A 16976-nucleotide genomic window follows, 5' to 3' on the forward strand; every position below is an offset into this window, starting at 1 on the left:
TTTTTTTTGTACAGAGAAGTTACTACACATCACTGTTCTTTAAGACAGTCAAAAAGCCAAGGAGAATATTTCCAGAAATGACTAAGATTCAAACTTATCCATCCACATATGGATTATTAAGAATATGCACAGTCTTTGACATCTAGCTTTTAAATATATAATCTTTCACGTAAGTGAAGGTATGCGTACCTGTGTGTGCTTGTGTGAAGGCCAGAGATCAACCTTGGGTTTCCTCCCTTAGCTTCTGTCTACCTTGGTCTTTCACTAGTACCTGGAGCTCACCAAGTAGACCAGGCGAGCTGCTCAGTAAGCCCCAGATATTTGCCTGTCTGTACATCCTTTCCCCAGCACTGAAGAGCTCACACCTAGCTACTTTTATGTAAGTGCTGGGAGTGGAACCCATGTCCTCCTGCTTGAAGAGCAGGCATTCTATACACTAAGCTCTCTCCCGAGCCCCTACACATATTCTCAGGTGTCTTGAATTTCTTTTGTGGTTTTGTTTTTGTTTGTGACAGGGTATCACTATGCACCACTGGCTGGCATAGAATGTAGTCCAGTCTGGTCTCAAACTCCCCAAGATACCCTGGCCTCTGATTCCTGAGTGTTAGGACTAAAAGCCTGCACGCCCAGCTCTGTCCATAATCTCTATCCAGAAAATTAACATTAAAAACTACTTTCAGCCGAGTGGTGGTGGTGGTGGCACACGCCTTTAATTCCAGCACTTGTGAGGCAGAGGCAGGCAGATTTCTGAGTTCGAGGCCAGCCTGGTCTACAGAGCCAGGGCTACACAGAGAAATCCTGTCTCAATAAACCAAAAAACAAACTAATAAACAAACAAAACTACTTTCAGGTCTAAGCAAAGACTGAGCTGAAATGGGCAAGCCCCTTCAAATGCCACGTGAGAACCAGCCACAGAACACAAACAAGTAAGGCACACAATCTTACCTTAATCTTTCTCTCAGTGTCATCTAATTTTAACTCTGCCGAAACTAGTTTCTTGGCTAAATCGTCTCGCTCCGGTAGGTGTCTGGCCTCGGAGATCTTTTTCAGTTTCTGTAAGGAAAATTTCGTCCTAAATAGTTCACCTTCTGTGTCTTTCACTCTTTTCTCTGTCGCCCGCTCCTTCTCCTGAGATTTTCTTAAGCGTTCTTTGAGTGCAGTAATCTCATTGTTATGGCGGTGTATAAGTTGTGAGATTTCACTCTCCGCATCTTCAAACTTATTCAGTGCTTTCTCCTGACGATACTGAAGACTTTTCAAAGCCTTGTTTTCTTTGAGCAGCTGGGCTAACCTGACCTGTAGTTCAGACACTTCGTTCTGCAGCTCGTTGATTTTCAGAAGTCTTGCAGAAAGAACTCGCTTTGTTACAATATCTGGATCTTTCCGAAGTGGCTCTCTGTTGAGGCTTTGGGACCGAAATCCCACTCGGATCCCCTTTTTGATGGGTACAGCCTTAGGGCTCACTTTCCTAACGGCTAAAAGAGAAACAAAAATAATGTGAGTGAAGGCCCTATCTATGCTACGATTTATCCATCTAGAGCAAGTGATTGTGTGAGTGTGTGTGTGTGTGTGTATAGTTTTTGTTCTTAAAAAAACTATTTTTCTAGGCTAAATCTGTTTGTGCCATCTTTAATCCCCAGCAGGTGGGAAGCAGAGGCAGGTGGATCACTATGAGTTCCAGGCCAGTTAGTACTAATGTAAAATTTAAATACCAGGGATGTTTTTGTGTCTTGGTTTCTATTTAAAGAGAATTTAGGGGTGAGAGATGGCTCATGTGGCAACATATTTGTCAAAAAGGGGCCCAAGTTTGCTCTCCACAACCCATGTAAAAAAGCCAGCTATGATAAAAAGTCAGTCATGGTGGTATGGGTTTGTAATCCCAGCATTATGAAGGTGAAGACAAGAAATCCCTGGGACTCACTGGCCTGTTAATCTAGCTACATGGGCAAGCTACAAACCAATGAAGAATTATTGTCTAAAAAACAAGATCGGTAGCTCCTTAAGAAATGATACCCAACTTCCAAATACACACACACACACACACACACACACACACAAAAGTAAAATGAATGTCATTTTAAAAGCACATAAAATTTTTAAAAGTATGCATATATATGTATATATACATAACATTTCTCCAAGGTTTTAAAATATTTTCATTAAATATTTATTCAAAATAGGTCTCAGAATATATACAGAATTACTCTTTTAAAGGGATATCTAAAAGCCTATCAAAAGGTTAAAATACAAAATGCAAAATCCAAATAATCAAATAAAACCAACTTTTTCTTTCTTTTTTATTAGATATTTTCTTTATTTACATTTCAAATGATATTTCCTTTCCCAGTTTCCCCTCCGGAAAAAAGCCCCTGTTCCCTCCCCCCACCCTCTGCTCACCAACCCATCCTCTCCCACTTCCTGGCCCTGGCATTCCCCTACACTGGGTCATAGAGCCTTCACAGAACCAAGGGCCTCTCCTCCCATTGATGACCGACTAGGCCATCCTCTGCTACATATGCAGCTGGAGCCATGGGTCCCTCCATGTGTACTCTCTGGTTGGTGGTTTAGTCCCTGGGAGCTCTGAGGGTACTGGTTAGTTCATATTGTTGTTCGTTCTAAGGGGCTGCAAACCCTTCAGATCCTTGGGTCCTTTCTCTCACTCCTTCATTGGGGACCCTGTGCTCAGTCCAATGGATGGCTGTGAGGCTCTACTTCTGTATTAGTCGGGCACTGGCAGAGCCTCTCAGGACACAGCTATATCAGGCTCCTGGCATCCACAATAGTGTCTGGGTTTGTCGATTGAGAAAAAACAACTTCTAATTCAAAAGCCTGCCCACCCCAGGCCCAATCTCACTTTCTGCCTGCTGCCTGTTGATCAGAATGTACTGCTGTCAGTTAACTTTACCAGCACCATGGCTTCCCGAGTTCCACCACACTCCCTGCCAAGATGATAACAGACATTGTAAGCAAGCCACCATAGTTAAATGCTTTCTTTTATGTGAGTTGTCTTGGTCATGGTCTCTTCACAGTAACAATGACAGAAGTTGGTACCAGGAGTGGGAGTGTGGTTGTTTAAGAATGGTCCCCATGGGCTCACATTTGAATGTGTGGCCCCTAATTAGTGAAACTGTTTGGGAAGGATTGAGGGCGTGTGGCCTTTTGTTGAAGGAGGTGTGCCAGCGAGGTTTCAAAAGCCTATGTCAGGCCCAGACTCCCTTTCTCTCTACCTACCTGCCTGCCACCATACTCCATGCCATGATGATTATGCACTAGCCCTCTAAAATCCTAAGCAACTTCCCAATCAAATGCTGTCTTTTATAAAAATTGTCATGGTCATGGTGTCTCTTCACAGAAATAGAACAAAAATTAAGACAAGAAATTAATTCAATTTGCTCCTGTTGCTTAGTCTAAACAGACAAATGACCTCAGGGTTTAATTCAAAAGACAGCACAGAGGAAAGTGGGCAAACCAGAGGAGGGATAATAACTGAATTTCCTGACTGCTGCTGGGACCACTTTTCACAGCTTCTTCCCAGCAATCTCCTCATAAGGCAAGGCTTACAAAGTTCTGACGCCTTAGCTGGGGAGCTTCCATGGAACGAGAAGAAACATTCAAGTACTTCTTGCCAAGAATACCTGAGATGCGTAAATTATCCTTAGGAATACCAAGCATTTTCTTAAGTTCAACTGGATAAGAGTTTTGTGGGTATATAGACTTGAGGCCATGCTCTCAATTAATTAAATTGTAAGAACCAGATTCAGAGAAAGGTTAATAACAAAGATAGTGCTTAGAAGAGGGAGGAAGGGCACAAGGGAATGGCGGACCAACAAGAGAAGTGCTCAGATGTCAGTAGATGGCATCCTGAGGAGCTGAACTAGGGTTCAGGAGGAAGGGCACAAGGGAATGGCGGACCAACAAGAGAAGTGCTCAGATGTCAGTAGATGGCATCCTGAGGAGCTGAACTCGCCGGTTTAGGAACAGGCAGCTCGCATGAGGATACACATTCTTTGCAATTTTTATGTTATTTTTAAATTTTATTTATTTATTATTTTATTAGTATTATTTCCCACTCCCTACCTGGCCTCAGGAAGTCACAATAATCTGCAGAGTAGTTATCAGAAGTGTGCTGCATGTGTCTGTGTGTCACAGTTACTTCCTTTGCCATAGCTTATTGTTCTATGTTGTTCTAACAGACTCTGGACATTTTGTTGCTCAGTACAATGGGACTTTCTGGACCCAAAGATTTATTAAAATGAAGAAATTTATCTAACATTAAATAGCTAAGCATGCTCCAGAACAGTAACACTTTAATAACAAAAACGATGTTTAATAATAATCTAGTCTCCTTTAAGTCAGTGAATGGCAAACATACTGGACAATAATGCAGAGTCCTAAACCCATCCCTAGGTTTAAGTTGCATATTTTCAGTGAGCACTGTGCTACCCGTCTAAGGTCACAGGTCTGTGGAAGAAGACACCTTATAACCAGTTAATGTCACCGCTTTGGGTTACTTAAAAACAAAGATATGGAAACGCACAACTGCTTTGGAGGTTCTGCCTTCACTGTCAGTGACTCAGAGATCACAAGATAGTTCCTTAGGAGAAAGAGAAAATGAGCTGTCTATGGTGCGTTCTTCTATATGAACTTGAATATAAAAAATGGTAATATATGGTAATATTTAAATACAAGCAACATATAATTTATGAAAATAAAGCCTATTCAAAATGCAAATCAGCCTACCCCATGTACACAACAACAAACACACTAAAAGCAGAGCTTCATTCACTCACTCCAGGTCCTGCCGAGCTGCACCTGAGCACCCAGGTGCCGGGCATCTTCTCTAGACACTTACTTTGTTGATGCACTTGGTTGTCTGACAAGTGTCTTTTGGGATTCTTCTCCTTAGTACTGGCACATGTCGGCGTGTTGACAGGTGATGGGGGGCCAGAGGACTGTGGCGAGGACCCAAAGTCACACGAGTATTGAGAGTACTGGTGTCTGCCTCCTTTTCTCTCTTGTTCAATATCTGGACTTCGGGCTCTTTCCCCCATTGTTTGGGAAAATGACCTCTCTAGTCACATAATTTTACAGAGTCATGAAAACACTGAAGAACGTTTTCGTAGCCTTGGTGTCCTGGTAATATTTACTTATGAGCAGCTTGTTTTCTTCACAGTATGTCTGTAGTCCACACCAGTAAACACAAGATCCACTTCATTCGCTATAGTGAGGAAAGAGAAAGCAGACTCATCAAAGGGTCGTGAAATAACTTTTCTAATCAAAGCAGAGTAACTAAAGGCAAATGCAATGATACGGAAGATTCTATTACTTCTATTTTTATATATTAACTTACATATTTTAAATAAGACACGTTTGTCATGGCTTAGAAGATAACATTCCTTCTGAATAGATGTCAACTAACTTTTTTTCAATTTCTTTTTTTTTAATTAGATATTTTCTTTATTTACATGTCATACAATATCTCCTTTCCCAGGTTCCCTCCGAAAAAAAGAAAAACAAAAACAAAAACAAACCCCTGTTCCCTCTCCTGCCTCCCTGCTCACCAACCCACCCTCTTCCACATCCTGGCCCTGGCATTCCCCAACACTGGGGCATAGAACCTTCACAGGGCAAGGGCCTCTCCTCCCACTGATGACCGATTAGGCCATCCTCTGCTAAACATAATGATGTCAACTAATTTTGATTGCCCTTGAATCCTGAGGATTATAAACACTATCCTATAAATTTATAAGACAATATGATCAAATTGCCAGTATTTTTTCTATGTGACGAAGTAATAAAAAAAAACCTGCAAATAAGAAAAATAGCTAAGACTGACTATAAAAATGTAAAACAAAAGTATAAAGGCTAAAACATACTTGGTGAACAAAATAATCCTTAGCACATAAGTATGCCATAGCACCCCATAAAAAATGAGGTAAAAATTTAACAAGGCCACGCAGTGGTAGCGAACGCCTTTAATCCCAACACTTCGGAGGCAGAAGCAGCAGGATCTCTGAGTTCAAGGCCAGCCTGGACTATAGGGTGAGTTCCAGGACAGCCAGGGCTACACAGAGAAACCCTGCCTCGAAAAGCAGCAACCCCTCCCCCGCCAAAAAAATGAGAAAAATGGAATTGGGTTACTTTTACAATGAGACTGATTCCTCTCTCTCTCCCTATTTGGAAGACAGAGCCTTACTGATGAAGTCATTACTAATGGTAGAGTACCTCCTAATATATGAGAAGACATATGCACAAGGCAGTGCCACTACTCGCAGCTCCATGGGTGCCACCAGGAAGCAGCTGGCCTCTAACTTATTGAAATAACGAGGATGATCCTGACTCTCTATTTGCTCTACAGTCTGGGACAATGTCCAAGATCTACCAAGAAAGGGACAGATTGGGTCATGTCTCAGAGGCACATCAGTGGCCTCTCATGAGCAGCATGTGAGAAGCTGTGGGGTGCAGAAGGGAGTGCTGACAGAGATGACACAAAGTGCAGGATGCATTTTTGGAAGCTTTGTCCCTAGAAAGGGCTATGCTCGGTTGACTGTGTCTTTAAGAGACCAGATTTATACAAAGTAATTAGGTCATGAGAGTATTACTCTTGGGAGGAATTAACCCTGGTCTCCCACAGTGAGTTCTTGAGATGGCAGGCTCTTTATACAAAACTAAGCCTAGACCAATAATTCCGGCTACAAGAAGCCTAGACCAAGCATGATGCCATGTAACTGTAACTCCAGCTACAAGAAAGGATGAGGCAGGAAGATCGTGTGTTCCAGAGCAGCCTGGGAAACTGAGCAAGGCTCATTCTCAAAGCAAAGTAAAGGGGTAGGGATCCAGGTCGGTGGTCAAGAGCTTCTCTAGCATAGAAAACAGAGACCTTCTACTCAGGTGGAGACCCCTGAATCGCTCTGCCTCCTCGTCTCACCATGAGATCTCCACCACGGAGGGCTTCCGTCATCTGCCATGAGGTCCTCACAGGACACCACAAAACTGCAGCTGCCCAATCTTGGGTTTCCAATCTCAAAACTGTGAGCTAAATAAATAAACCTTTCTTCTTTGTAAGTTCTCGGGTTCAGGTATTTTGTGATGTGACAGGAGAAATATATAACCTTTTATTTTTACAAAGGAAAAGGATAAATAAAATGTTTAAAGAAATGAGTTCTCTAGGTACGGCTGTGCCATAGAACTCTCAAGGACACCAGTGAAGTTCCGCAGTCTCTGTTCTATGAGGTCGCTGGCAACCTGTGGGACAGCCCTGAAAACATCACTGGTGGGACTGGTGAACAAATACTGATTTAGTTTTAACCCATTTGAATTTTAAAAACCACATGTGCTGGTGGTTTTCTTACTGAAAAAATAGCTACTAGGGAGGAGAGAGCAGAATTCAGGGTCAGGAGTAGACACTAACCTCTTTTGTATATAACTTTACAGACTTGATTTCAGAAACCATAATTTGGGGGAGGAAAGGGTTTTTTTAAAGCAATTCCTATAAACCATAAGAAATTAAACCAATAAGGTAACTAATATAAAATTGCTGGCAAAAATATAAGGTGACCAGTTCAAATTTCTTTAAAACACATCGTGCAAGGGTGGAGGCAAAGACTGAAACCAGAGGCTGCCCTTGTGTGTGCATGCACGCACACACACACACACACACACACATACACACACGCACACGCAGACACACACACACACATATACCAGTAAATATATGCACACATACACACACACCAGTAAATACATACATACATACACATATGCATACATACACACACACACACACACTAGTAAGTACACAGATTTTTTTAAAATATGTAACAAACATATTTGCATAGCCAGGACAAAGCAAGGAGGCAGTTGTTTCTATACTTGAACATTGGAATTTTCAATATAAAGAAAAAAAAATCTACTTGTATGAGCTCTAAATTTTTTTTTTAAATTTATTTATGTATGTGAGTACACTGTAGCTGTACAGATGGTTGTGAGCCTTCATGTGGTTGTTGGGAATTGAGTTTTTAGGACCTCTGCTCGCTCTGGTTAGCCCCGCTCGCTCAGTCCCTGCTTGCTCTGGCCCAAAGATTTATTTATTTTTATTTTTTTTTAAAGATTTATTTTATTTATTTTTTATGTGTATGAGTACACTGTCGCTGTACAGATGGCTGTGAGCCATCATGTGTGTGGCTGCTGAGAATTGAACTCAGGACCTCTGCTGGCCCGCTCGCTCCAGCCCTCTCACTTCTGCCCCACTCACTCCGGTGTAATACACTGTAGCTGTCTTGAAACACACCAGAAGAGGGCATCAGATCTCATTACGGGTGGTTGTGAGCCACCATGTGGTTGCTGGGATCCAAACTCAGGACCTTCAGAAGAGCAGTCAGTGCTCTTACCCGCTGAGCCATCTCACCAGCCCCAAGCTCTAAAATTCTTAAGCCCAAAATCTGAATCAGAAGCATCAATAGGAATGCATGGTGATTTTTATCTTTTGATTTTTTTTTCAAAGAAAAAGAAAACATTTTATATCTATGTCCAATGAGAAATACTAGAAACAAGAAACAAACTAGGCATTCCCACATGTCACTTCTAAGTATCACCTCATAAAATGTCTGAAGACAGATGCATGCAGATATCTAATACCATGTCTGAAAGAGGAGGTGTGTAAGATGCACTGAAAATCCAGAGGGTTGGTTATTCTAGAAAGCAAAGAAGTCCTGAGAAGCTGCTGAGGGGTTGTGCAAAGGGCTCACGTGCCGACTTGAAGAAGCTCTTACTGGTCAGAGAGAGAACACTAATCCTCTATAAGGATTACATCAGCAAGGGATTAAAACATGAAATATACTTAATCCCACAAACTCATGAGATGCTAAATGTACCTCCAATTAATGACCTGTGCAACATGCTTAGGGCGAGAGATGGGGTTCTAGTAGGCCTCTGCTACCAAAGCTGTTTCTCAAAATAATAAGAGACAAAACACTTCTTTGTAAGATTTTTGTAAAATATAATTATTTTTAGCAAACAGTAGAAAGGAAATATTAAAAGGAAAGATTAGAACTCTGTCATTTTGCAACCACTCATAAAACAATGAAACAGAAACTATCATTATCAGAGGGAACAGCATAGAAAAGAAACACACAGACATGTACCTCCTGCGGGGACACAACTCTCAAGAAATCTGTCCTCCCGACCCAGCACTAGAATCTGATCAAGCCTCCAAATCTAAGGCCACTTTACAGAAAGTGCAGGTGGTAGTGACCATGCAATAACACATCTTCATGAACAACCTACAAGGAGACCAACCTGGGCTCAAGATGCTGCCTGTGTATTGACTCTTAAACAACCACTGACTGTGCCCTATGCATGCCATGTCTGTTGCAACTCTTAACTTCCATAAGAGAACATAAGACTGAGCAAACTTAAACACTGGCTGGGCAGTAGATGTTAAGGAATTACTGTGGCTTTTGGATGGGTGGCAAATGTGCAGATTGTATTTGTTATGAATTGTCACCTTTTAAAGATATTTGTTCAAATACTTCCAAACAAAATTAAATGATGTTTGAGGTTTGCTTCAAAATAGCCCAGAGAGGACAGAGAAGAAAGATCACCAACTGTATGAACACGGTGATGAAGAACATCTTCATTATCATGCTATGGTTTCTCTGAATATATGGGAGAGAGAGAAAGAGGGAGAGAGAACCCTGGGGTCCAATGCAGGGCCTTGCATCATGCTAAGTACATACATAATTTAACACTGAACTATATCTCCACTGAATACTTAATACTTTGATCTTAGTTTGATGTATTAATGTCCACCAACCTCAGAGTGTTGAAAATTCTTCAAGGGATCTGATTGCAAAGTATTAATGCATAGAAAAACAAAACAAATGGAGAGATTTGTCTGGAGAGAAGACTCAGTCAGAAAAGGGGCTTGGCAGGAAGTACGATTACCTGAGTTTGGACCCCTACCTGCATTTAAAACACCAGTTGCAGAGCACAGTTATCCCAGTGTTTTACCACTGTAATTGGCTAAGAATATGGTAAAGTCTCACACAGGAGCCAACTTTACTCAGAGCACCAGAAAATGTACACTCTGAGGGTTAAGAAGAATCACATAAAATATACAATCACAAGGACAAGACGCATGTGGCAAAATAAAACATTTTTCCATAGAGGCATATGAACAAACACTAGCCAGTTTTAATGAGAAAGCTGAGGTAAACTCACCCCTATCTGCCACACCTGGGAGGAACACAAAAGCACATTCCAAGAACGATTCCGAGTTTTGAAGAAATTGAGGTCAGAAGACTCTTGTCTCGTTCTCTCCGAGTTTTCTCACAAGTACTCAGAATTCTCCCTGACAACTCCATTGTTGAACCATTTCAACATCCCAACACTGCAGCTGCAGAGACAGGGGGATCCCTGGGGTTTACTTGAGCAGCCAGCACAGCCAAACTGGTAAGTCCTAGGTCCAGTGAAAGATACCGGCCTCACACAAAAAGGTAGAGTGGTTGAGGAAACCCCATGTCAACCTCTGGCCTTCACATGTACACACACACACACACACACACACACACACACAATAAATAAACGTCAGCCTGATTTGTCCCCTCTACGATCCATATGCAAGACTATTAATAGCAACAATTAGAGAACTGTTTTAAGGATTGAACAAGGTAACTGAGTAACTACCACACAGTGAGTACACTCCGTTTAAGTGCTGATAGTGTTAAAGTTGGTTATGTGAGATGAAGGCAGATCTCCCCAGCCTTACCCATCTAGACCATCACGTGTTGTCCGGCCGTTCTTGACAAAGGGGAAGAACACACAACAGCATTCTTTCCTCCTCCCAAGGACTCACAGTTAAATCAGAAAAAAATCCTATGCCCCATTATCCAATTCCTACTCTCCACAAGTATTTTTAAAGCTTATACTTTTTATGCTTAATCTCCCATCATCCATGGCCAACTGGATCCAAAATTATTAACTGGTTCCAGAAACAAACAATGCACAACTTGTAAACTGCACATGATTCTTGGCAGCACGATAACATCCCCTGTCACTCCACTCTGTCCAGCTTGAGATGTGAATCATCTGTCTGCCCAGAGTATCCACACTGTATATGCTACCTGACCGTGACTCGTGTCATAGCCAGCTGAGTTATTGGGTGGCCTCGAGGCAGAGGAGCAGAGATGCCGAGTCTGGATGTACAAAGATGCCCATCAGAAGTGGTGTACAGTTTATCTCTGGGATCTCCTATTTAATAATGTTGGACCCAGTTGACCATGGATGATGGGAGACTAAGTATAAAAGGTATAAGCCTTTAGAGTGCTTGTTGTGGGAAGCAGGAGTTGGACACTGGGGCCTAGGACTCTGGGAGGTTTAACTGTTAAGTCTTTCAGAGGAGGGAAGTATGCTGCTCTGTGCATTCTTCCCCTTTGTGAAGAACAGATGGCCAGCCAGCACCTTGATAGTCTAGATGGGTGAAGACAGGGAGCCACATGAACTGTTTAGGTGAAAAAATTGAAAGTTATTAATAAATGAAAAACAAAACAAAATAAACAAAACAAACCCCAAAGACTATTTTACACTAAAACCTATAGAACAAGATATTCCAAGAAAACATTCTATTTACCTAATTTTATTATAGTGTTTTATAATTGCTCTAGTTATCATTGCTAATCAAAATGCCTAACTCATAAGGTATACTTTATCCTAGGAATATAAACTAGAAAAAAAAACAGACAATACAGGATTTTACAGCATCCTCAATTTCAGGTGGGGGCTGAAGAACACACTTCCTAAGGACAAAGTGAGGCTAGTGTATACTATTTCCTGAATTACCATTTATGGACTATGAGGATTTAACTCACTCTTCATTTTTGATGGTTGTGACATTCAGCTACATGCTAATTTTAAAGCCTTTTAGTTTAGAATATATAATTAGCCTTTTTTTTTTTTTTTGGCTGAGAGGAAAAGAACATGCCTGTTATTATATCCCTAACAAATACTAGCTTTTCATGCTACCAACAGCCTGAATCCACTCCATTCTTCTTCTGACGTTGCTCTTGAATTTCCTACTCTAACTTATCCCAGTTCATCACTAAACCTGACATACAGCTGTTACTATGGAATTGTTTTTATCCGAGTCCTGGTCACTGCACCAATACGTTGGGTATGACCCTTGGGGGTCATCTTTATTAATTTCCATAATCATTTACTGGTCTATATCCTTAAATAGGTCTCTCAGAAAGGCCATATACCATTTAGGGAAGAGAAGCTCTATATATGGAGCTCTATGTAAAGTTTAGGGAGGGGATGCTCTAAGTCCTTTTCTGTCCTCATACTTGACACTTTCAGAGGCTCTGAGTTCCAGGTCAGGTCACTTTCTCCAGAACTCCTAGAGCACTGCTCCTCTGCTCTGGCTTTTAACTTTCAGGGAGTCATTTGTTGTGCTCATTCTCACTAAAAATATTTTGATGTCTATGAACAATAAAACCCTCTCCTATATGGAACTGGCATGCTAACACAGTTATCTAGCTTTTATTCCTTACTATGCCTGTCCCACCTGTAACTATCCCATATTTCACCCTCCTAACCCCGGTAATCCAGGAGATGCATTTCTGCCCAGTTTGAAAACTAACCCTTTCACCTGGCTTCTTTCTCCCACTCTCTTGGTGCTCGGGGTTGTAAGCCAGCTACTGCACCCCCTACTGGCAGGTTCCTGTCAATGGAGATGCCCTGATGGAGGAGGGGATGCCCAACTCCATGCCCTGCTGCACCCTATGGCCTAATCCAAGCCAGAGACTTGTCTGAAATCTGGAATGGAATCTCCACTTGCAACCATGTGCTTTGAAACCTCCACTAGTCATGTTTCCCCGGGACAGCTTTTGTCAAGATCACCAACAGTGATTCGTCCTAAATCCGACAGTTAATTCCCATCCCATTCCTACTTGACTACAGCGTTGCCTTCAGAAAGCAATCTCTTTTCCACCTTATGTATCACTCAGTGTTATCAACCATCCCCTTCCTTTCCCTCATCTACACTCCGGATCCTTAGGTCATCTCTACAGCTGACTTTCAGACTCAGGTCATCTCTACAGCTGACTTTCAGACTCAAACATCCCCTCTTTCTATTCCCATTTCAAATTCACATCTTCAGAATTTAAATGCCTCCATCCCATGACTCTTACCTATTTTCCTGGCCTCACTAAGGGGCCTCTCTCTATTAACCGACTCCAGTTACAAACCTAAGCTCACCCGGGTCCTTCTCTCTTCACATCCCTAAGTCATCTCTTAAAACCTGACTGTTTAACCTCCAAATGGTGTGTTGTAGATCTACCCATGTCTTACCATCTGCACTGATACTGCCCAAGTCTGAGTCACCATCTTTTCTCAGTTGGACTTCTGCACTGGCTGCTGAGAGCCGACTTTCATTCCCACAGTTAATTCTTCATGCGGCAGCCAGAAATAGCAACCTGGAGCAGAGATTACACAGCGGGGCTTCCCTGCTCAATCCACTTCAAAGGCTTCCTAAGGCCATCTGATTCCTTATGGTCAAAGCTGCCCAAGATTTAGCTTCCTTCCCCAGCCTTGTCGGGCCACTGCTGTCGTCTCTTTCCCTGGGACAAATGGCTTTCTGTGCTTCCCGCCTGCCAAATCTTGTACTGGCTTCACTCTCCACCTAGACCCTCCCGACTCCCTCATCCCGGTCTCAGCACAAAGGTCACCTTCTCACAACCCTTCGGAATGAATTCTATTACAGTGAGCCCAGTCACACTATTTTATTGTCTATTTTACTGTCTGTATAGGCCTTACTAGCACCGGGAACACTCTTCTACAGACGTGAGAAATTTTTACGGGTTTATTTTAAATAACTGAGAAATCTAATAGGGCTTCAGACAATATTCAGTACAATCTACCTGCATTTATACCAAAATTTGTATTTGACTAATATTTCTGATTTGGAGAGAGGGTCTCAGGAAGCCCAAGCTGGCCAACAACTCACTATACAACTGAAGATGACCCTGATCCCCACTGGTGCCTCCCGAGTGATGGGACTACAAGTGTGAGCCACCACAACTGGCTCAGACACATTATAACAAATGTAATTACTTTCTCTCTTTAAAAAAAAAAATGTGTAGCTTAAAGAGCCATAGCAAGAAAATAACTCCTAATGACACTCTGCTACACTCACAGAGCAGCGCCTTGCTCAGCCGCCATCAGAGACGCTTCCTCCTGCGGTAGATAGGAACAAATACACAGACCCACAGCTGGACACTATACACAGAGGGAGAGACCTTGGAACACAACGTCCTACATGGAATATCTCCATCAGATCCCTCCCCTTAGGGTTCCCCACAGGGAACCCTGTGGAAAGGAGGCAGAAAGATTGTAAGAGCCAGAGGGGATGGAGGATACGCATGAAACAAGGTCTTCTAAACACAGCAGACCAAAGCGCTTGTGAACTCACAGAGACTCAGGCACCATGCATATATAGGCCTACGCAGATCTAGGCCTGATGGGGTCCCAGCACTGAGAGCATAAGTGGGCATAAACTCCAATCCCTAGCCCAGGAGCTATCTCCACTTGATAACCGCTTGCAAAGGAAACATTAGTTTTCTCCAACAGAGTCTCACTTGGGAGTACAAACAACTCTTAAGGGCTGGCCCCATGCCTGGCAGTAGGTGACCAACACAAAAGGGCGATTTTGGGGAGCCTTTGCCTCATAATGCTTTGTCAGGCTTTCATCTGTCTGTCTGTCTGTTTCCCTTACGGGACTTCTGTGTATAGATCATGGTTTCCTCCAGCTTTATGTTTTCACAGGCTTTCTCTGTGTTCGATTGTGTGTATTTATGTGTCTCTAATGTCTGTATGTGGTTCTTGTGCTTTTTAAAATTTTTTTTTCTTCTGTTTTGATTTCTGGTTGGTCTGACTATTTTTATCTTACTTCATTATTATAATTTTTAGATGCTTGTTTTTTTTCTAATGGGGGTGGACTTGGACAAGAGGGTAAGGGGAGAGGCTGGAAGAGGGATTGAGGGAGAGAGACACACAATCAGAATATACTCTATCAAAAAATCTATTTTCAATTTTTTTTAAAAAATGTGAAGCTTAACAGAACTCTGAAGATGTTCCATGTATAGGTTTCCAACTCATTTAAAGTGTCACTGCTACCAAGAATGAACCAGTGTTTTATCTGTTTCTCCTGTCATTGAGGAGTAGGGTGGAATGGTTTGATTTATTCATTAGATAAAAAAAATGAACTAGCTAAGAGATATACATATACATACACATATACATGCACATACACATGCACATGCACCTACATATATACATACACATGTCTTGCTAATTCAATCTACTTTCCTAAAACTGGACAAGAGCATTCCTATAGCAAGGCCAGGAAATTATCAATTCCACAACATCTCATTTCTTTATCTAAAAGTAATTTTTTTTTAAACAAGAATCTCCAATAATACAGGTTACACATAACTGGTCAGGAAATAGCATACCAAAGATCCCTTCGCTGCTGGGCTGGCTCCTTCAGAACCTGATTCGCATGGATCCTAGAGTGAGCTGCGATCCATAGAGACCTCTATGTCTGAGCAGTATCCCAGGGATCGGCTGGCTCGCCTGAGTCCGTGAACCGAGTGTTTAAAAACTAACACGCTGGTGACTCCCTAACAAAACCCTGTGTTGGGTTTCTGTGTATAAAACATTGCTCCCTGGTTACCTCAACCTCTGACAGGCAACAAGACAAGAAAAGTAAAAGAAACAAAGCGGAAAAAATGGAAGTAAGGAGCTTTGTCTCCTCAAAAGGGAAAAAGTACGGAATGCTGAGGTGGAGGTAAAGCTCCCAAGCTGTAAGTGCAGACTGATTTATGCAGAACATGAAGATTAAAATCCATGGTCTCCTCACTCCATTTACATGCTTCTGCATACTTCCAGAAAAATTATTTTATTTGTACAAGAGATCTTTTCTTCTTTAAAGATCAAACTATATTTGTTTAAAATAAAACTTTAAAATACTAAAACCTTAACTATGTTGGATGTTTAAGTATGATTTTACTATGATCAGTCAGACCACAGCAAACACTAGCCTTCCCAGTTCTGGCATAATCAGCTGCTTTTAAACAGCATTTTAAATAGTCAGCCAAATGAAAGCATAACTGTAGTGTGTGCTCCCAAAGTTCAGTGGATCGACACTTGTCCAACATCCACCAAATGGCAGGCACTGCACATCAGATAGGTTAGAAATAAAAAGTGAGTGAAAACCAACTGATTCCCCCACATGAACAAGCTCGGAGCCAAGAGAGCAAAACAATACAACAGAACACAGCTGCTGGAAGTGAAAGGAAGTAGAGGTGGTGAAAGGAGAGCCAAGGTTGGTGCCAAGAGGAAGGTGGGAGGTTTCCAGGGAGATGATGCTCCGTTTCTGTTCTCATGTGTTACCAGAGGTTAAGCACAGTGTGATGTAGGGGGAGGGGGGCTAGGATGGGCAGTGGCAAATTCAGTTTAGCAAGGACTAAGCACAGAGGCCACACCTTTACCTCCAGAACCCAGTGGGTAACCTGGTCCCTGTACCAAGCCAGCTAGGGCCTAAGAACAAAACAACGGCATACTTTCAAATTGCAAATACTTCCTAAGCACGTGAAATGTAGATCATCAGACCTGAGCTATATGGCAAGGGAGTATGTATGTGAATATTCCATGTTTACTGCTGTACCACTCACGATAGCCGTGATATGGACCAGCCTGGATGTTCATCATCAGCAGATGGTGGTGTAAAGAAAACAAGGTAGATGTGCGCAATGCAAGTGTATTCACCTAGAAATACCGCATTGCAGGAAAATGAATGGAACCTAAGGTTGTTCAGGTTATTTAAGTAAGCCAGACCCAGAAAGACAAATACCCCATGTGTTCTCATATATAGAATCTAGGCATCGCTCTCTCTCTCTCTCTCTCTCTCTCTCTCTATA

At 42.0% G+C, this 16976-nt stretch overlaps 1 protein-coding gene across 4 annotated transcripts in view; it reads right to left on the bottom strand.

Moving 5' to 3' along the window:
* The window catches only part of Lca5 (lebercilin LCA5), a 56568-nt gene that overhangs the window by 29855 nt on the left and 9737 nt on the right, over positions 1-16976 (bottom strand). For 2 of the 4 annotated variants that reach the window (XM_031344414.1, XM_031344415.1), the window contains 2 exons: positions 4853-5218; positions 946-1475 (listed from right to left, as the gene is read on the bottom strand). In XM_031344414.1, the coding sequence (XP_031200274.1) occupies positions 946-1475; positions 4853-5051 (729 nt within the window). In that variant the 5' untranslated portion in view covers positions 5052-5218. Of the gene's footprint in view, positions 1-945; positions 1476-4852; positions 5219-6928; positions 7108-10221; positions 10333-16976 lie in introns of those variants that run through there. The other 2 variants (XM_031344417.1, XM_031344416.1) reach the window with 2 other exon arrangements.

Source organism: Mastomys coucha, unplaced genomic scaffold, assembly GCF_008632895.1.
Source record: "Mastomys coucha isolate ucsf_1 unplaced genomic scaffold, UCSF_Mcou_1 pScaffold23, whole genome shotgun sequence".
NCBI lineage: Eukaryota > Metazoa > Chordata > Mammalia > Rodentia > Muridae > Mastomys > Mastomys coucha.